The sequence below is a fragment of the Staurois parvus genome, unplaced genomic scaffold, assembly GCF_062004578.1.
Source record: "Staurois parvus isolate SC_StPar_1 unplaced genomic scaffold, SC_StPar_1.0 ptg000054l, whole genome shotgun sequence".
Lineage (NCBI taxonomy): Eukaryota > Metazoa > Chordata > Amphibia > Anura > Ranidae > Staurois > Staurois parvus.
Window position 1 is genome coordinate 1620786 of NW_028317850.1, and position 16056 is coordinate 1636841.

Genomic DNA, 16056 nt, shown 5'->3' on the forward strand with positions numbered 1-16056 from the left:
GCGCACTCGACCTGCAGCAGTATTTCTGCTATAGGGTAGCACGGCAGTTAACATTGCCAAACCTTTTCTTCAAAGTATTTTTTTTTACTTTTTTTTGTATGTGAATCAGTTTTTTTTTGGTTATTTTGTTAAAAGGATAGCGCATAGTGATAGTTTTGGTAAACAATGTGTACTGTCCCTTTATGAGAACAAAAGTAACGCCCCTTGATTTTTACCTACTCCCATTACAATTGACAGATTATCGGAACCACTGCAAAACAAACAAAAACAACAGAAAGCCAAGGTGACATCATGACCATATCTGCTCAATAACATCAACCAGGATCCCCACAGGCTTATTTACAATTGTAAACAGTCGATGGGGATCTGTCAAGTAGAGGCAGCAGTGTTACTGTTGTTAAATGATAGACTTACATCTACATCAGCTGAAGCTGATTTCAAGCTCTCTTATTCCTCTAGCAGTTTTTGCCTTCTAGAATTCTGCGTGCTTCCTTTGAATGGTCTGGTTTATCTTGGAAAATGATGCTGCCATCCTTGTTGGTGCTTCTGATGGTGGGATCTCCATTTTTGTTTAGATTGTATTTCATGCACCATTCTGAAGAAGTGGCATGAATGTATTGCCACAAAACATGTTGATGGTGTGGACAATAAATATTAAAAATCCACTTTTTAGCTTCTCCTTTATAAACAGGCACCTCTGCTGACACCTCTTTCCCATCTTTCGGGGTTCAAAGATTTCTTATTAAAAATACACCCGAATGCAGAGACAACAGTGCATAGGACCATCCGGATCACCCCACTGAGCATTGAATGCGACTTCTCTGTGCAGGGACAGGTATATTCCCTGCAAGCTTTCACCCTAGGTTGTCTAATCCCACATAGAGAAGCTCGAAAACCTTACAGATGTGAGAACATTTTATCCTCTTCATATATTGTATTAAACTTTATGTAAATTACTAAACTCTAACTAAAAAAAAAAACAGATAAGTTCCTGTGCTACTTCTAATCATACAATATATGTAATTTAGCATATATAATCCAGGAGCAGCTAATACCCATGTGAAATCACCAAACACAAAAAAAATACAGTATATATAATAAATAGTACACATCAATAAAGTGCAGCACTAAATGTAATCAGCCAATATGAAATATGAAATAAAAATGATCCAAAAAGTGACAGTCCATGCAGGTCTAGGTAAAACCAGTATTAATCAAGATCCAGTGTTGGTGCTCCCAACATAATATGGTAAGAGTACGCACTCACCAGATGCGTAATGTTAATACGCATTAGAACAGTAGAGGTCCCCTCTAGGAATTTGGATGTGTTTTATTGATGAAGGTTTTTATTGGTTACCTTTAATGCAATAGCTGCTATCCTTTAGAGCGCTCACTTTTATATTCAATTTTTTTATATAATAAATAGTGCAGCACTTCTCAATCAAAATTTTTTCAGAAAAAAAAATGTTATTACCTTATTGAAGATACATAAAAATAAACTTCAACCTCTAATATTAAAAAGTCCATGTGAATATAAATTCAGATTTGCTCATTAATTCAAACCAGAACATGTATATAAAATGTGCATACTCAAACCAATAAATGCCATTTGTACCAAAAAAAGCAAAAAGGTCATAAAGTCCCAACATGATAGTTGTGAATCATGAAGAAAGTGCAGTATATCACAAAAATTATCCAATGTCAGAAAACATCAATTTTCCAGCGTGCTAGTTCAGATGTGCCCTCAGCTATTTCAGTGGGCCTCAGTTTTAACAAGAGGTTATAGAAATTATTAAACCACAGCCTTCATAGGTCTCCTTCAGAATCTGGTTCTTGATGAACTGCTTGGGATCCTACATACTCATACAGAGAAACTCTATAGTGCTCATTGTATATGTATTAAAACATTTTTTTTTAAATTGCACTCATATATTTGCAATAGACTTGTGCATTAAACTAAAATTCTCCAGTCCACAAATGTTACAGACCACGGACTCTCACATCACGTGCACCCAGCATAATGACATCACAAGCTTCTCCTACCTGACATGTTGTGTTCTCCCAGACTTTTTCAAAGACAGCTGCACAAAGATATCTGAATTTATATTCACTTTTTCAGATTAGAGGTTTTGGTTTATTTTATGTGTGTTTCTACATATGAGGTAATATTTTTTTTTCTGAAAATAATGTGATTGAGGAGCACTGCACTATTTATTATATATTAGACAATAAGGATATATCCCATGGCTTCTGTCTTTGCTTTTTCTTCTTTTTTTTCTTCATATCCTTGGAGGTACCACAGTCATGTACTGTACATTAGCTGAAAGTTCAGGCATAAGGGCATACTGTCCAAATATGCCAAACTGTGAACAGATTGGGTGTATTCCCATATTTATGTATTCTCCTTAATTGAAGAGAGTATAGACGCATGCATCTTTTATTATATTCTCAACTCTCTCTCCCATACACCTTCCTTATTGCTTGCACCCTTCTTTCTCCTCTAATTGTCTACTTGACTGACACAGAGTTGAAAAAGAAGGAGCATATTATGTATCTCACTGCAAGTTGGATAGAAAGTATAGGAATATTTCCCTTTTTATATATTTTACTAGTTTAAGCATGTTCTCAGATGAGCCTGCTTTTCCAACTTTAACCCAACTTTAACCCTTGGCGTCGGCGCCTCCCAGCCCTTTAAGGGTTTCAGAAGCCAGGAGGCGGGGTGGGGTTTTAGGGTCATGTGAGCACTGTGATTTGCTGTCATGGTGGTCACATGATCGGGAAAGGTCCCGATTGAAAGACAAGATTGGGACCTTTCCGTGAGTACCAGACATGTGTGCTGGGAGCGTGCAGGGCGTGTGCTCTCAGCACATATGTTTTTCTTAATTGCACGCAAATGTGCGGCCGCTCGGCGTCAAGGCCCAGATGCCGGGAGGCAGGCACATTTTTCGTGCAGCCGGCGCCAATAGGTTAAAAAGCATCTTTGTTTAGATTATTGACATTGAACTCAAGCCACCCCTGACCTCTCTAGCTGCTTGTATAGTGAAGTTGTTCCTTCTCAAAGATCCTCAAAGATCACTATAAAACATAATTTTTATTACATTTCCAACAGCTTAGCAACATCTGCTGTTAGAACTGCCAGACTGCTAAGATTCTGTTCTGTCCGTGCTGTGAACTTTGAAAAGTCATTTACTCAAAATATTTATGGAGAGATCAATGAGATCTAGTTTTAATGTTATTTTACTGTTAGTTCAGAGTGTGTAAATAGTTTAGTATGCATGATCGCTAATTAAAAAAAATCAAAACCACCACTTTAACCACAACTATTATACGCATTTAGCTTATATGAGGGGTGTTTGATTTGTGAGGAAGGTGAAAGTGATTAAAATGGTGTTCTTTCTTTCTTTCTTTCTTTCTTTCTTTCTTTCTTTCTTTCTTTCTTTCTTTCTTTCTTTCTTTCTTTCTTTCTTTCTCTTTCTTTCTTTCTTTCTTTCTTTCTCTGTCTGCTTATCTGCTGTATGTACAGTATCTATGCAGCAATCATCTATATCAGGGGTCCTCAAACTTTTTAAACAGGGGGCCAGTTCACTGTCCCTCAGACTGTTGGAGGGCCGGACTATAGTTTAAAAAAAAAAAACTTTGAACAAATGCGGACACAGTACAGGAGATGACCAGAGACTGCGGACATACAACGGCGGCGGGAATACTGGGCCGGCCACTCCATAAGACGCACAGACATTTCCCCCCAAGTGTGTCTTATGGAGCAAAATAGTGCCCTATCATTGGTGTTAGTGGGAGCAATAGTGCCCCATCATTAGTGTCAGTAAGAGGAATAGTGCCCCATCATTGGTGTCAGTGGGAAGAAACGTGCCCCATCATTGGTGTCAGTGGGAAGAAACGTGTCCCAACATTGGTGTCTGTGGGAGGAATAGTACCCCATCATTGGTGTCAGTGGGGGAAGGAATAGTGTTCCATCGTTGGTGTGAGTGGGGGGGGGGAATAGTGCACCATCGTTGGTGTCAGTAGGGGGAGGAATAGTGCCCCATCATTGGTGTCAGTAGGAGGAATAATGTCCCATCATTGGTGTCAGTGGGGGGGGGGGAATAGTGCCCCGTCATTGGTGTCAGTGGGGGAAGGGATAGTGTCCCAACATTGGTGTCAGTGGGAGGAACAGTGTCCCATCATTGGTGTCAGTGGGAGGAATAGTGTCCCATCATTGGTGTCAGTGGGAAAAATAGTGCCCCATCTTTGGTGTCAGTGGGAGGAATAGTACGTCATTGGTGTAAGTGGGAGGGAATAGTGCCCTGTCATTGGTGTCAGTGGGGGGGGGGGGTGGATAGTGTCCCAACATTGGTGTCTGTGGGAGGAATAGTACCCCATCATTGCTGTCAGTGGGGGAAGGAATAGTGTTCCATCGTTAGTGTCAGTGGGGGGTGGAATAGTGCTCCATCGTTGGTGTCAGTGGGGGGGGAGGAATAGTGCACCATCGTTGGTGTCAGTGGGGGGAGGAATAGTGCCCCATCATTGGTGTCAGTGGGAGGAATAATGCCCCATCATTAGTATCAGTGACACCAATGATGGGGCACTATTCCTCCCACTGACACCAATGACACTTAACTTGCTGACCCCTGATCCAGCATGGTACTGCTGCAGCCAGCATACCTGGTTGCAGCAGCACCATCTGCACGGCACACTTACCTGTCAGCTGTCCTTCTTCACTCCGGCCTCTCCCTCCCTCGATGTTCGCGGGGCCGCTCGGCTCCGCCTCCTCGCAGGTGATTGGCCACCTGTGTGCCTTTCCTGAGCTACAGTTTTGGCGCCCAATCATAGGTGAGGAGGCGCAGCCGAGCGGCAGCACGAACATCGAGTGAGGGAGTGGCCGGAGTGAATGAAGGAGCAGCGCTTCCTAGACTGGATCGTCATGGGACTGGGACACGGAGCCAGGTAAGATACAGCAGCCCCCTGCCCACCCCTGTACTTAGTGTCCCTTCCTTGGGGCAAATATGCCCCTGCCGGCAGGCCGGATAGATGTCCTCGGTGGGCCGCATGTGGCCCGCGGGCTGTAGTTTGAGGACCCCTGATCTATATCTTCCTATCTTCTTTTTCTCGCAATTATATTTCGATTTGTTATCTTCAAGGCTTAATTACATGTTCACATATAAAAATATACTTTTAATTGCAGTACACATGAAACGTGTATATCCTCTGATGGAGTCTTCTTGACAATATAAATTACTACAGACATGAATTTAATCAATATAGTATTTTCCCTAATGTTAGTGCGGACTAGTAGGAAGATCCTAAAGGAATCCAATGGAGAATTCAGAAACAACTTTTTTTTATGCATAGTTTTCCATGTACTCACATTTGATCTTCTTCTGAAAACATTTTTACTTGTTGCAACTGTGCATTGACGAGCTGCTTTACATTCAATCGCATCTGAAAGTTTCGCTAAAATTCTTTCCCTGGTCATGTCTGATGTTTCCTGTAAAGGTAAAAAGAGACAATATAAGAACCTAGATCATCCTATATTTGTGTGAATTTGCTTCTACACTTTGGTTTTCAAGTAGCCAGATAAATTAGGAGATAAAAATGATATACATTATATTCCCACATTATATGGATACTACAGCTGATCCCTTTAAAGCATCTCTAAACCCCAAAATTGTATACAGTATATTGCAGTCTATCAATCCCTAGATGTGGTGGCTGCATTTGTTCTCCTATTAGACTTTTTCTTTTAGTCATGCAGTACAAGTGGCAGGTTGAGGGTTGAGACAAACCATCTAACACTGACAGAAGTGCTTACAAGGACATACACAAAAATAAAATGTTTCTGTTACTGCTTATAAAGTTTTTAGCAGATGTTAGAATTTAAATTGTTAGTCACATATGCAAAGTCCATCTCAATCAATTAATCTAACCAACACTACCTCCATCTCCACACGTTGACAATGCTTCTGTCCAGCTGTAAGCAACATTATTTTACATTTCTGCTCTTGGATTTAGATATCTGTTAAATATTGTGTAGATGGGTATTAATGTCAAATGCAGCCTATCCCTATCTGCATGCATTTAAATGCAAAATGTAGCATGTGACAAGAAAAGGCTATTTCACCAACTTTGCCTACAATCCAAATGCACCTCCATACATAGGACCTGAGGTTCCTGAAAAAAACACAAAGCATATACTCTACTCCATTTAACTCAATGGGAATCTGATGACTCAACACCCATGTACACAAAGGATACACCCATGTACACCTAAGACATGAAATATGAACAAAGCATATCCCTCTATAATGTGCACTTGTTTCAATTAAGAGCCCTAAGTGTCATTTCTGTCTGCTGCTTCATTTCTCTGCTATCAGCATGAGTTGCTTCTAACAAGTTTTCCTGACACCAAGAGTAAAATGGTGACAGGAGAGGGACCTCCAGCAGATTGACAGCATCAGCTCTATGCCTGTGAGCTGTATGAAGGAGGGTGTGTCTTTTTCCTCCAATCAGCTCTCAGAATCTCACCGAGCTCTGCAGAGTGTAACCTCAGCTCACTGCCCAATGTATTACTAAAATCTCAGCAATTTGAATAGATGTAGAGAAGATAAGACCGCAGATAAACAGGCACAACTTATGTAGGATGATTTGTTTCATCTCTGTGTATCACCTGAGGCCAGTCACTTCAGTAGGTATATGTACCAGTTTACAACCACTATATGAAGGCCCTGTTCACCTAGCAAACTATCTAAGTTAAAACACTCCCAGGAGTTGAACTACAACAAGATGGCATCTATAATACTGCTTTTGTTAAAACTGCCTATTCATTTTAAATGGTCTATGAAAGCACCTCAGTTCACAAAATACACTGCTCAAAACAATTAAGGGAACACTTTGAAAACACATCAGAACTCAATGGGGAAAAATATCATGCTGGATATCTATACTGATATGGATTGGGTAATGTGTTAGGAACGAAAGGATGTCCCATCATTTGATGGAAATGAAAATTATCAACCTACAGAGGACTGAATTCAAAGTCACCCTGAAAATCAAAGGGAAAAAATTATGCAACAGGCTAGTCCATTTTGCTGCAATGAAACTCAAAATTGTACTCAGTAGTTTGTATGGTCCCCACATGCTTGTATGCATGCCTGACAACATTGGGGCATGCTCCTAATGAGACAACAGATAGTGTATTAGGATATTTCCTCCCAGATCTGGACCAGGGCATCACTGAGCTCCTGGACAGTCTGAGGTGCAACCTGGCGGCGTCGGATGGACTGAAACATGATATCCCAGAGGAGTTCTATTGGATTTAGGTCAGGCAAGCGTGGGGGCCATTCAGTAGTATGAATCCCTTCATCCTCTATTGCATTGCACTGCAATGTAATGCACCAGGAGGGACCTAGGACCCACTGCACCAGCGTAGGGTCTGACAATGGGTCCAAGGATTTCATCCCGATACCTAATGGCAGTCAGGGTGCCATTGTCTAGCCTGTAGAGGTCTGTGCGCCCTCCATGGATATTCCTCCCCAGGCCATCACTGACCCACCACCAAAACAGTCTTGCTGAATGATGTTACAGGCAGCATAACATTCTCCATGGCTTCTCCAGACCCTATCATGTCTGTTACATGTGCTCAGGGTGAACCTGCTCTCATCTGTGAAAAGCACAGGGTGTGTGGCGAACCTGCCAATTCTGGTGTTCAATGGCAAATGCCAGTCGAGCTCTATGGTGCCAGGCACAGGGCCCACTAGAGGATGCCAGGCCCTCAGGCCACCCTCATGAAGTTTGTTTCTGATTGTTTAGTCAGAGACATTCACATCAGTGGCCTGCTGGAGGTCATTTTGTAGGGCTCTGGCAGTGCTCATCCTGTTCCTCCTTGCACAAAGGAGCAGATACTGGTCCTGCTAATGGGTTAAGGACCTTCTACGGCCTGTCCAGCTCTCCTAGAGTAACGGCCTGTCTCCTGGAAATTCCTCCATGCTCTTGAGACTGTGCTGGGAGATACAGCAAACCTTCTGGAAATGGCACGTACTGATGTGCCATCCAGGAGGACTTGGACTGCCTGTGCAACCTCTATAGGGTCCAGGTATCGCCTCATGCTACCAGTAGTGACACTGACCCTAGCCAAATGTAAAACTAGTGAAAAACAGTCAGAAAAGATGAGTAGGAAAAAAAAATGTCAGTGTCCTCCACCTGTAAAACCATTCCTGTTTTGGGGGTGGTCTCATTGTTGCCATTTAGTGCACCTGTTGTTAATTTCATTAACCAAAGCAGCTGAAACTGATTAACAACCCCTTCTGCTACTTAATTGACCAGATCAATATCCTAGGAGTTTAAGTGACTAGATGCTATACTCTGATTAGAAGTGTTCCTTTAATTTTTTCGAGCAGTGTACATACCTGAACTATTTTTGGCATTACAGTGAACTATATTGTACAAGGTATTCACATTTGTGCTTTGTTGTGTGCCATAGGGCAGGTGCATTTTTACTCAATGCATATGTGAGCTGGGATGACATTCTGAATGAATTACATTGCAGTCTGCATATATACGTGAGTTAATGTACTTTGCAATACCTGCAATGAACAACTGTGAATCCAGCCTCTAAGTCACCGACCCAGAAAACATATGCAGCTCAATGACTTTGGGTTAGCAACTCAAATTATAGCTTCTTGACTAGCATGACACACAGACAACTAGCATTTTTAGATGGAGAGCTCAGAGATGACAGCCTATACAGGTGAAACTCAAAAAATTTGAATATCGTGCAAACGTTCATTTATATCAGTAATGCAACTTAAAAGGTGAAACTAATATATGAGATAGACTCATTACATGCAAAGCAAGATAGTTCAAGCCGTGATTTGTCATAATTGTGATGATTAGGGCTTACAGCTCAGGAAAACCCCAAATCCACAATCTCAGAAAATTAGAATATTTCATGCAATCAATAAAACAAAGATTGTACATAGAACAATATCGGAACTCTGAAAAGTATAAGCATGCATATGAACTCAGTACTTGGTTTGGGACCCTTTTGCAGCAATTACTGCCTCAATGCGGCGTGGCATGGAAGCTATCAGCCTGTGGCACTGCTGAGGTGTTATGGAAGACCAGGATGCTTCAATAGCGGCCTTCAGCTCTTCTGCTTTGTTCGGTCTAATGTCTCTCATCTTTCTCTTGGCAATTCCCTCATAGATTCTTTATGGGGTGCAGGTCAGGCGAGTTTGCTGGCCAATCAAGCACAGTAATCCCACGATCATTGAACCAGGTTTTGGTGCTTTTGGCAGTGTGGGCAGGTGCCAAGTCCTGCTGGAAAATGAAGTCAGCATCCCCATAAAGCTTGTCTGCATAGGGAAGTATGAAGTGCTCCAAAATCTCCTGGTAGATGGCTGCGTTGACCCTGGACTTAGTGAAGCACAGTGGACCAACACCAGCAGATGACATGGCTCCCCAAATCAACACAGACTGTGGAAACTTCACACTGGACTTCAAGCATCTTGCAGTGTGTGCCTCTCCATTCTTCTTCTGACATTGTTTGATGTTCAGGAGCGGCTTGACAAGATGAATACAACATTTGAAGCCCATGTCCAGGATCTGTCTGAGTGTGGTGGCTCTTGATGCACTGACTCCAGCCTCAGTCCTCTCCTTGTGAAAGTCCACAACACTTTTGAATGGCCTTTTCCTGACAATCCTCTCCAGGCTGCGGTCATCCCTGCTGCTTGTTCACCTTTTTCTTCCACACTTTTCCCTTCCACGTAACGTTCTATTAATGTGCTTTGATACAGCCCTTTGGGAACATCCAACTTATTTTGCAATTACCTTTTGAGGCTTTCCCTCCTTATGGAGGGTGTCAATGATGGTTTTCTGCACAACTGTCAGGTCAGCAGTCTTTCCCATGATTGTGATTCCTACTGAACCAGACTGAGAGACCATTTAAAGGCTCAGGAACCCTTTGCAGGTGTTATGGCTTAATTAGCTGATTAGAGTGGGACACTTTGAGCCTAGAATATTGCACCTTTTCACAATATTCTAATTTCTGAGATTGTGGATTTGGGGTTTTCATGAGCTGTAAGCCATAATCATCACAATTATGACAAATCACGGCTTGAACTATCTTGCTTTGCATGTAATGAGTCTATCTTATATATTAGTTTCACCTTTTAGGTTGCATTACTGAAATAAATGAACTTTTGCACGATATTCTAATTTTTCGAGTTTCACCTGTATATTTCAGTATAAGTTTTATGTTTAATACACATTGCCTTCCCATTGTGTGATACAAGTAAATCAAATGCGGGTTTGCTTAAACAACCAATGATAGCCTATGTGTAAAAAATTTGTTTTGAACACCTGGATTATAAGTCACCCCCTTTTTTCAGCCGTTTTGATCAATTTAATGGGATTGTAGCCAATCTGTCTAGTATGATTTCAGAGGTACCACAGTAGTTTAGGAGCACAGAATGATAATCATATTTTCTCATTCAGTGTGCCTAATTATATTGCCAACCCTCTTTAGACAACAGCCTTTTCTTTGTTGCATGTTTATATAATTATTGCTTCCAAATGACAACGGGAGGCTGGTTGCTAAGCATTTTGGTAGACTCATCAGAAGGACTGTCACGACTGTTGTAGCTTCAGGTAGAAGAATGCAAATATAATTACAACATTCCCTGTCTATTTCTAACCAGCCGTCATTGAAAGAAATCAATGTGGTTTCATGCATAAAACCCCTTACTTTTTTCAAAAGCATCTTATCAGATGTTAGGATCTCTACTTCATAACAAAGTGACTTTAGCTATTGTACAAAACAAAGTACCTTACTAAATGACATTGGAAGTCAATTTCTGATCAACCTTTTCTATTATATGAACAACATACATCCAAAAAAATCATAAGATGTGCCCTGAAAGAATCCACAGTGGGACTCCAATCCATAAAATTTAAAGCTGACTTTGCAGTACACTTGCAGACAGGGGTGTATTTACCACAAGGCAAACAAGGCATTTGCCTAGGGCAGCATTTTTCAGGGGGGGCAGCACTGCCCCTTGGAAGAAGGGACACACGCAGCATGGGGACCTGGTGGGTTCCGAAAAATGCTGTGGGTGTCATGACAGTGTATGCACAGCCTGACTCTTGTTCCTGGGGATGGCAGGAGCTGTGAAGTTGAGTGTTTTTCTCTCTCTCACCATGGGGAATGGTGGCTGGTGTATGGGGGGCAGTGGTGGTGCAGGGCAGGGGTGCTCTTGGTCAATGTCAGGCTCTTTCTGTGGGGGGGTGCCAATTTTTGTGTTGCCTAGGGCAGCACAAAACCTAAATACACCACTGCTTGCAGGTCCACTTACAATGGCCAGGCCATGGCCATTTAGTTGTACCTGTAAAGTTTCTTTGTAATTTATTTATACAAAACCCACTAGTGAGTGGGAAAACTGATGGATTCACCACTTAGTGGGTTTATTTTAAATCTGTAGGGTCTGTGTTTTGCAGGTCCAGCAAATTGTTGGTGAAATTTGCTGCACTGAATTTTAAATTACCCGTAATACCCTGCTTGACCAGTCAGTTGTGGTCAGCAGGATTAAAATTGCCACTGATTGGGGTTTTGTTATATGCCAATCCCTTCCCTATAAAAGGATAGGTTCCCAGCAATGGACATTGGAGTATGTTAGAGAGAGCTGAAGGTCTAGGGACTTAGGGAGAGTAAGCTGCTACACTGTGTATATTGTGCTGTGTTGCGCGAACTTTATCATAATTGAACTGTGGTGGGGTATATACCTTTGTGCACCCAGTTGTGCTCAAAGACCTAGTATAATCCTTTATAAAACTAGCAACAACTGTAGATACTGTTTAGCTGCTGAACCCTCTCCTTGCTTTTTTAATTTGTTTTTGTTTTGCACTATCCATTGTTATATGCTAGGTTAAAAAAATTATTGATTGGGTTGAAAATGTGTTGAATGGGTTAATAAAGGGTTGTTTCAGGGTTTTTTTTTTAGGAGGTATATTTATTTTATTTTCTGTTGCTAGTGTATTATATTAGTTGTGTTGGCTGGGGGGAGGGGGGGGGGGTGTACAGCATACATTTGCACAAAATCAGTCCATTTTATACCCCTATTGCTGTAGTTTCCATTGAATTAAAGCTAGGTATACACATGCCTTTTTTATTTTGGTTGAACCAGTGAGTGTGTTGAACAAAAAAAATCTGACAGATCCCCCCATCAACACAAACAATGTCCACCTCTCTCCTTCTCTATTCTAACAGGGAGACCCCCAAAATCAGAATACACTGATAAGCTCTGGACTGAACAAATGCTGGTTTTCCATCCGACAGAAGCTGTTCATTACAGAGAAGAACACACAAGAGTACACATGGACTGAAAGTGTTGCATTTTGCAGTTTTGTGGTGCATTTTGTATGCCTAGGAAGCAGATTCCCAGGCACAGTCTGAGAGGTGGTTGATCTCTTGCAAGAGTACTCAACATTTGTTATGCTGTAGAGCAGCCTTTGTCAAACTTTTCAACACAGAGGAACCCTTAAAATACCTTTCTGGTCTTGAGGAACCCCTGCTCAAAATTACTATATCTACAAATCATGATACAGTATAATAGTGTGATGGTCAGTGGGAAGAATGATCCTTACACTTGTGGTCATTGGGAAAAATGACCTCCGTACAGATAGCTAAAAAGATCGGTGGTGTCAGTGTGAACTTATCTGAGAGGCAGACATTTCCCATTGCTCAAGGAACTCCTAGCAAGCTCTGAAGGAACCCTAGTTGAGAAACCCTGTTTTAGAGACTTCAGAAGCATGTGACCAATGAATAGCTGTGCATTTATGGTAAAAATAAAGGTTCTGGACAAGTAGGGTTCTTTTCACCACATCAATGGCTCATAATTTGCATGAGGCAATCAAATTGGTGAGTCATGACAAGGTGGGAATTAGTGCTATGGCCCCTCTCATGTTCCCTCCACAGCATGGCCTGAGAGACTGGGCACAGCAGCAGGAGGAAGACTTACTGGAATAAGGGCCAGCAGAAACCTTTTCCTAGTGCCTTCATCGCTTTGAGGGAGAGGTAGCAGGAAGGGAGGAAGATGAGGACTAGGAGGCTTGAGGCTGCTGGCAGTGAGGAGGAGGAGGAAAAAATGGGAAAGGCTGCAAGGGGCACCTTCCACATATCCTGATTGTTGTATGTGGGTGGGGTGAGATTACTGAGGGCACTGTTGTCCTCAAAGACTTTGAGGACCTAGGGACCTCTGCTGCAAAAAATGTATGGCAAATGGATCTATTATGCTCAAATGCCTGCACAAGGACCCTCGGATTCTAGTCTTCAAAAGAAGGACCACTGTGGGGTGGCCATCTTATTACATCAAGGGGAAAAGGATCTACTGCCACCATGCAAAAGGTGGTACTATAAGGAAGCACTGTGAAAGAACCTCTCTGCTTCATTTTCCAAAAAATGCAGGATTCCCTCTGGTTATCACTGTGCCTCCAGTCCTGTGATCCCTGAAAGGAGTAGCAGCAGTTGATGCTTCACTACCACTTTTTAATCCACAGTGGCCAGGTCCAGCTGCAGTCAGCTCCTACAGGCAGCGCTTGAACCACGATTGCTGACTACACTAGGTCAAGAGTTGATATGGACACTCTCAAACGTGAGGACCCTATGGGAGCTTGCACACTATGTGTTGGAGCTTCTGGGGTTCCCTGCAGCCTGTTTGCTGTCTGAGACAGCCTTCAGTGCAGCAGGAGGTTTTGTTATGGACCGATGAATCCAGCTGTCCCCTAACAATGTGGACCAGCTTGATTTCTTTAAAATGAACCTGCAGACACATGCATCTGCAGACAAGGCTATTATGTCTCTGTTTCCTGACATATCCCACTATTTACTTCCTTGACTTAAAGCGGAGTTCAACCCAAAAGTGGAAGCTCCACTTGTTTGCCTCCCCCCCCCATCCACTGCCATATTTAGAACTTTTTTGGGGGGAGCAGATACCTGGTTTTGACAGGTACCTGCTCCCACTTCTGGCTGAGTTCACTGCGGTCCCCCTCCTTCCTCCTGCAGTCTTCTGAGACACTTCACAGGACCAATCAAGATGTGCAGCGTGACTCACGTATGCACAGTGGGCACCCGGCTGTGAAGCCATAAGTTGTCACATCCTGGTGCCCACAGTTGAGATGCCGGCATCAGGGAGAGAAGAGGGAGAGAAGAGGGAGAGAAGGGATGGTGCGTGAAGTCAATTTCCCTGACGCGTCGTACCCCTGGCTATCAGTGCGGATGAGCACATCACTGGACCCTGGGACAAGCGAGTGTGTGTCTATTGAAAGTTGACAGCTACAGTTTTTATAGCTGCTGACTTTTAACAAACACAAAAATGACTGGAGCTCTGCTTTAATGAGCTGTGGCATTGGGTGCACTACCAACACCACTGTAAAGGCCCCTTTTTTACAGAGATCTGGAAACTTTACAGATATCAGTGCTGTAAAGGAAAGTCTTCTTCTTCCAATATAAACACAGACAGCTAACTGCTTAGGATCATTCCCCCCTCCTTAAAAATCACGTACCCACAGTCCACTGCACAGGCAGCCATGGCTTCACCTCCTCGGCACTACAAACATCATAGCCATCAGCTAGACTGCCAACATCGACAGGACCCACATGTCACTACTATATGACATGTTTGTGTTTTTGCATGTTTTGCTATATTACTAAAACCACTGGATGCCACACTGTGATGAGTTCAGAGGTCATGTGAGCACTGTTTTAAGGACAATTTTCAGATGAGTAGAGGTGTATTATAAAAAAAAATCAACACAATGGAAAGTTATGTGTTTCTATTCAATGACGAATCCAAACTTTAAAATTTTAAATCTGGTGCATATACTGTAATTGAAGATTTATTTTAAAAATGTTGCTTTTGGTCCAGACACAACACATTCCCAGATATGGAAGTGGAGATATACAATGTAGTGTCCTTTACTTCTCTAAACTGTTTCTGCTATCACTTTACCAAGAACAATTACAGCACTCAAGTGCTAAAGTAGCCAGAGGATATTGGCAAGGAGTGTGCCCCTTCAGTATAGTCCTATCCTGCAGTTATTCCTTTATGTTGCAATGAGAGCTAGTCTTGCAGAGTTTCTATTATTTGTACCCTTGTGAGGAATCCTCTTCTGAGAAATCCTAGTAAATCTCTGAATTACATTTGCCAAAGAGATGATAATTACTGTATAGTTAGCCTCTTGTCTCCAAGTGGCCAAGTAAAGTGGCACCGCTGTGATTTTCTTCAATTTGCTGCTACCCGTCGGTTTGATTAGGCACATCTTCTGACAGTAAACCAAACAGTATGTACACACTGATGCTTTTAATTCATGGCAATCCTATTAAATATGATTAATCTGCAATGACAATGGGGATTGTTTGCTGTATAAAATAATTCCCACCACAGCAGGCCTGTTATCATCCAGATAAGGAGCTGAAGTCTATGAATCTATTGTCAGCCATGCTTGGATATGAAGAATACTGTCTTATAGCTGATAATCATGTTTTTTAAATAATCCTATCAGTGTTTAAATGGAATGTACTATCTTGATGAAATATTTATAGTGTATATTTTACAAGTATTAAGACTGTTGTATGGTCTCATTTTGGTTAATCTTCATTTCAAGTTTTATGTTATCTTTTACAAAATATATTAAGCAAAGTGGAAAATGCTACAAAATCTCCTTTATCAGGATAAAAATGAGCATACAGCAGTTAACATTTCACTGTTTCCAGATTGTTTTTCAATGTAATATGAAATGTATAACTATGTTTTTTAAAATGGTACAAGGAACAGTAAATACTGTGCAAAGACCAATGATGTGCAGCCAACTAGAAACAATATTTAATTAGGGTCACTAGGCTAAAGTGCTCAAAGCGAGTATGTGATTGGCTACTGAGTGTCACTGCACATCTTTGCACTGTTATTTAATAAAGCTCACGGTAGACAAGTGACCATATTGTCTTTCTATGGAAGGAATGGGTTTGGCATACATATCGGGTAGAGTAGTCTAAATGCCTTTTACCATATC

The 16056-nt window shown here is 41.8% G+C and overlaps 1 protein-coding gene across 1 annotated transcript in view; it reads right to left on the bottom strand.

Moving 5' to 3' along the window:
• LOC149470032 (uncharacterized) overlaps positions 1 to 16056 on the bottom strand; it is a 179472-nt gene that overhangs the window by 108618 nt on the left and 54798 nt on the right. The window contains exon 6 of the mRNA XM_089667711.1: positions 5363 to 5482. Coding sequence (XP_089523837.1) covers positions 5363 to 5482 — 120 coding nt within the window. The remainder of the gene's footprint in view (positions 1 to 5362; positions 5483 to 16056) is intronic.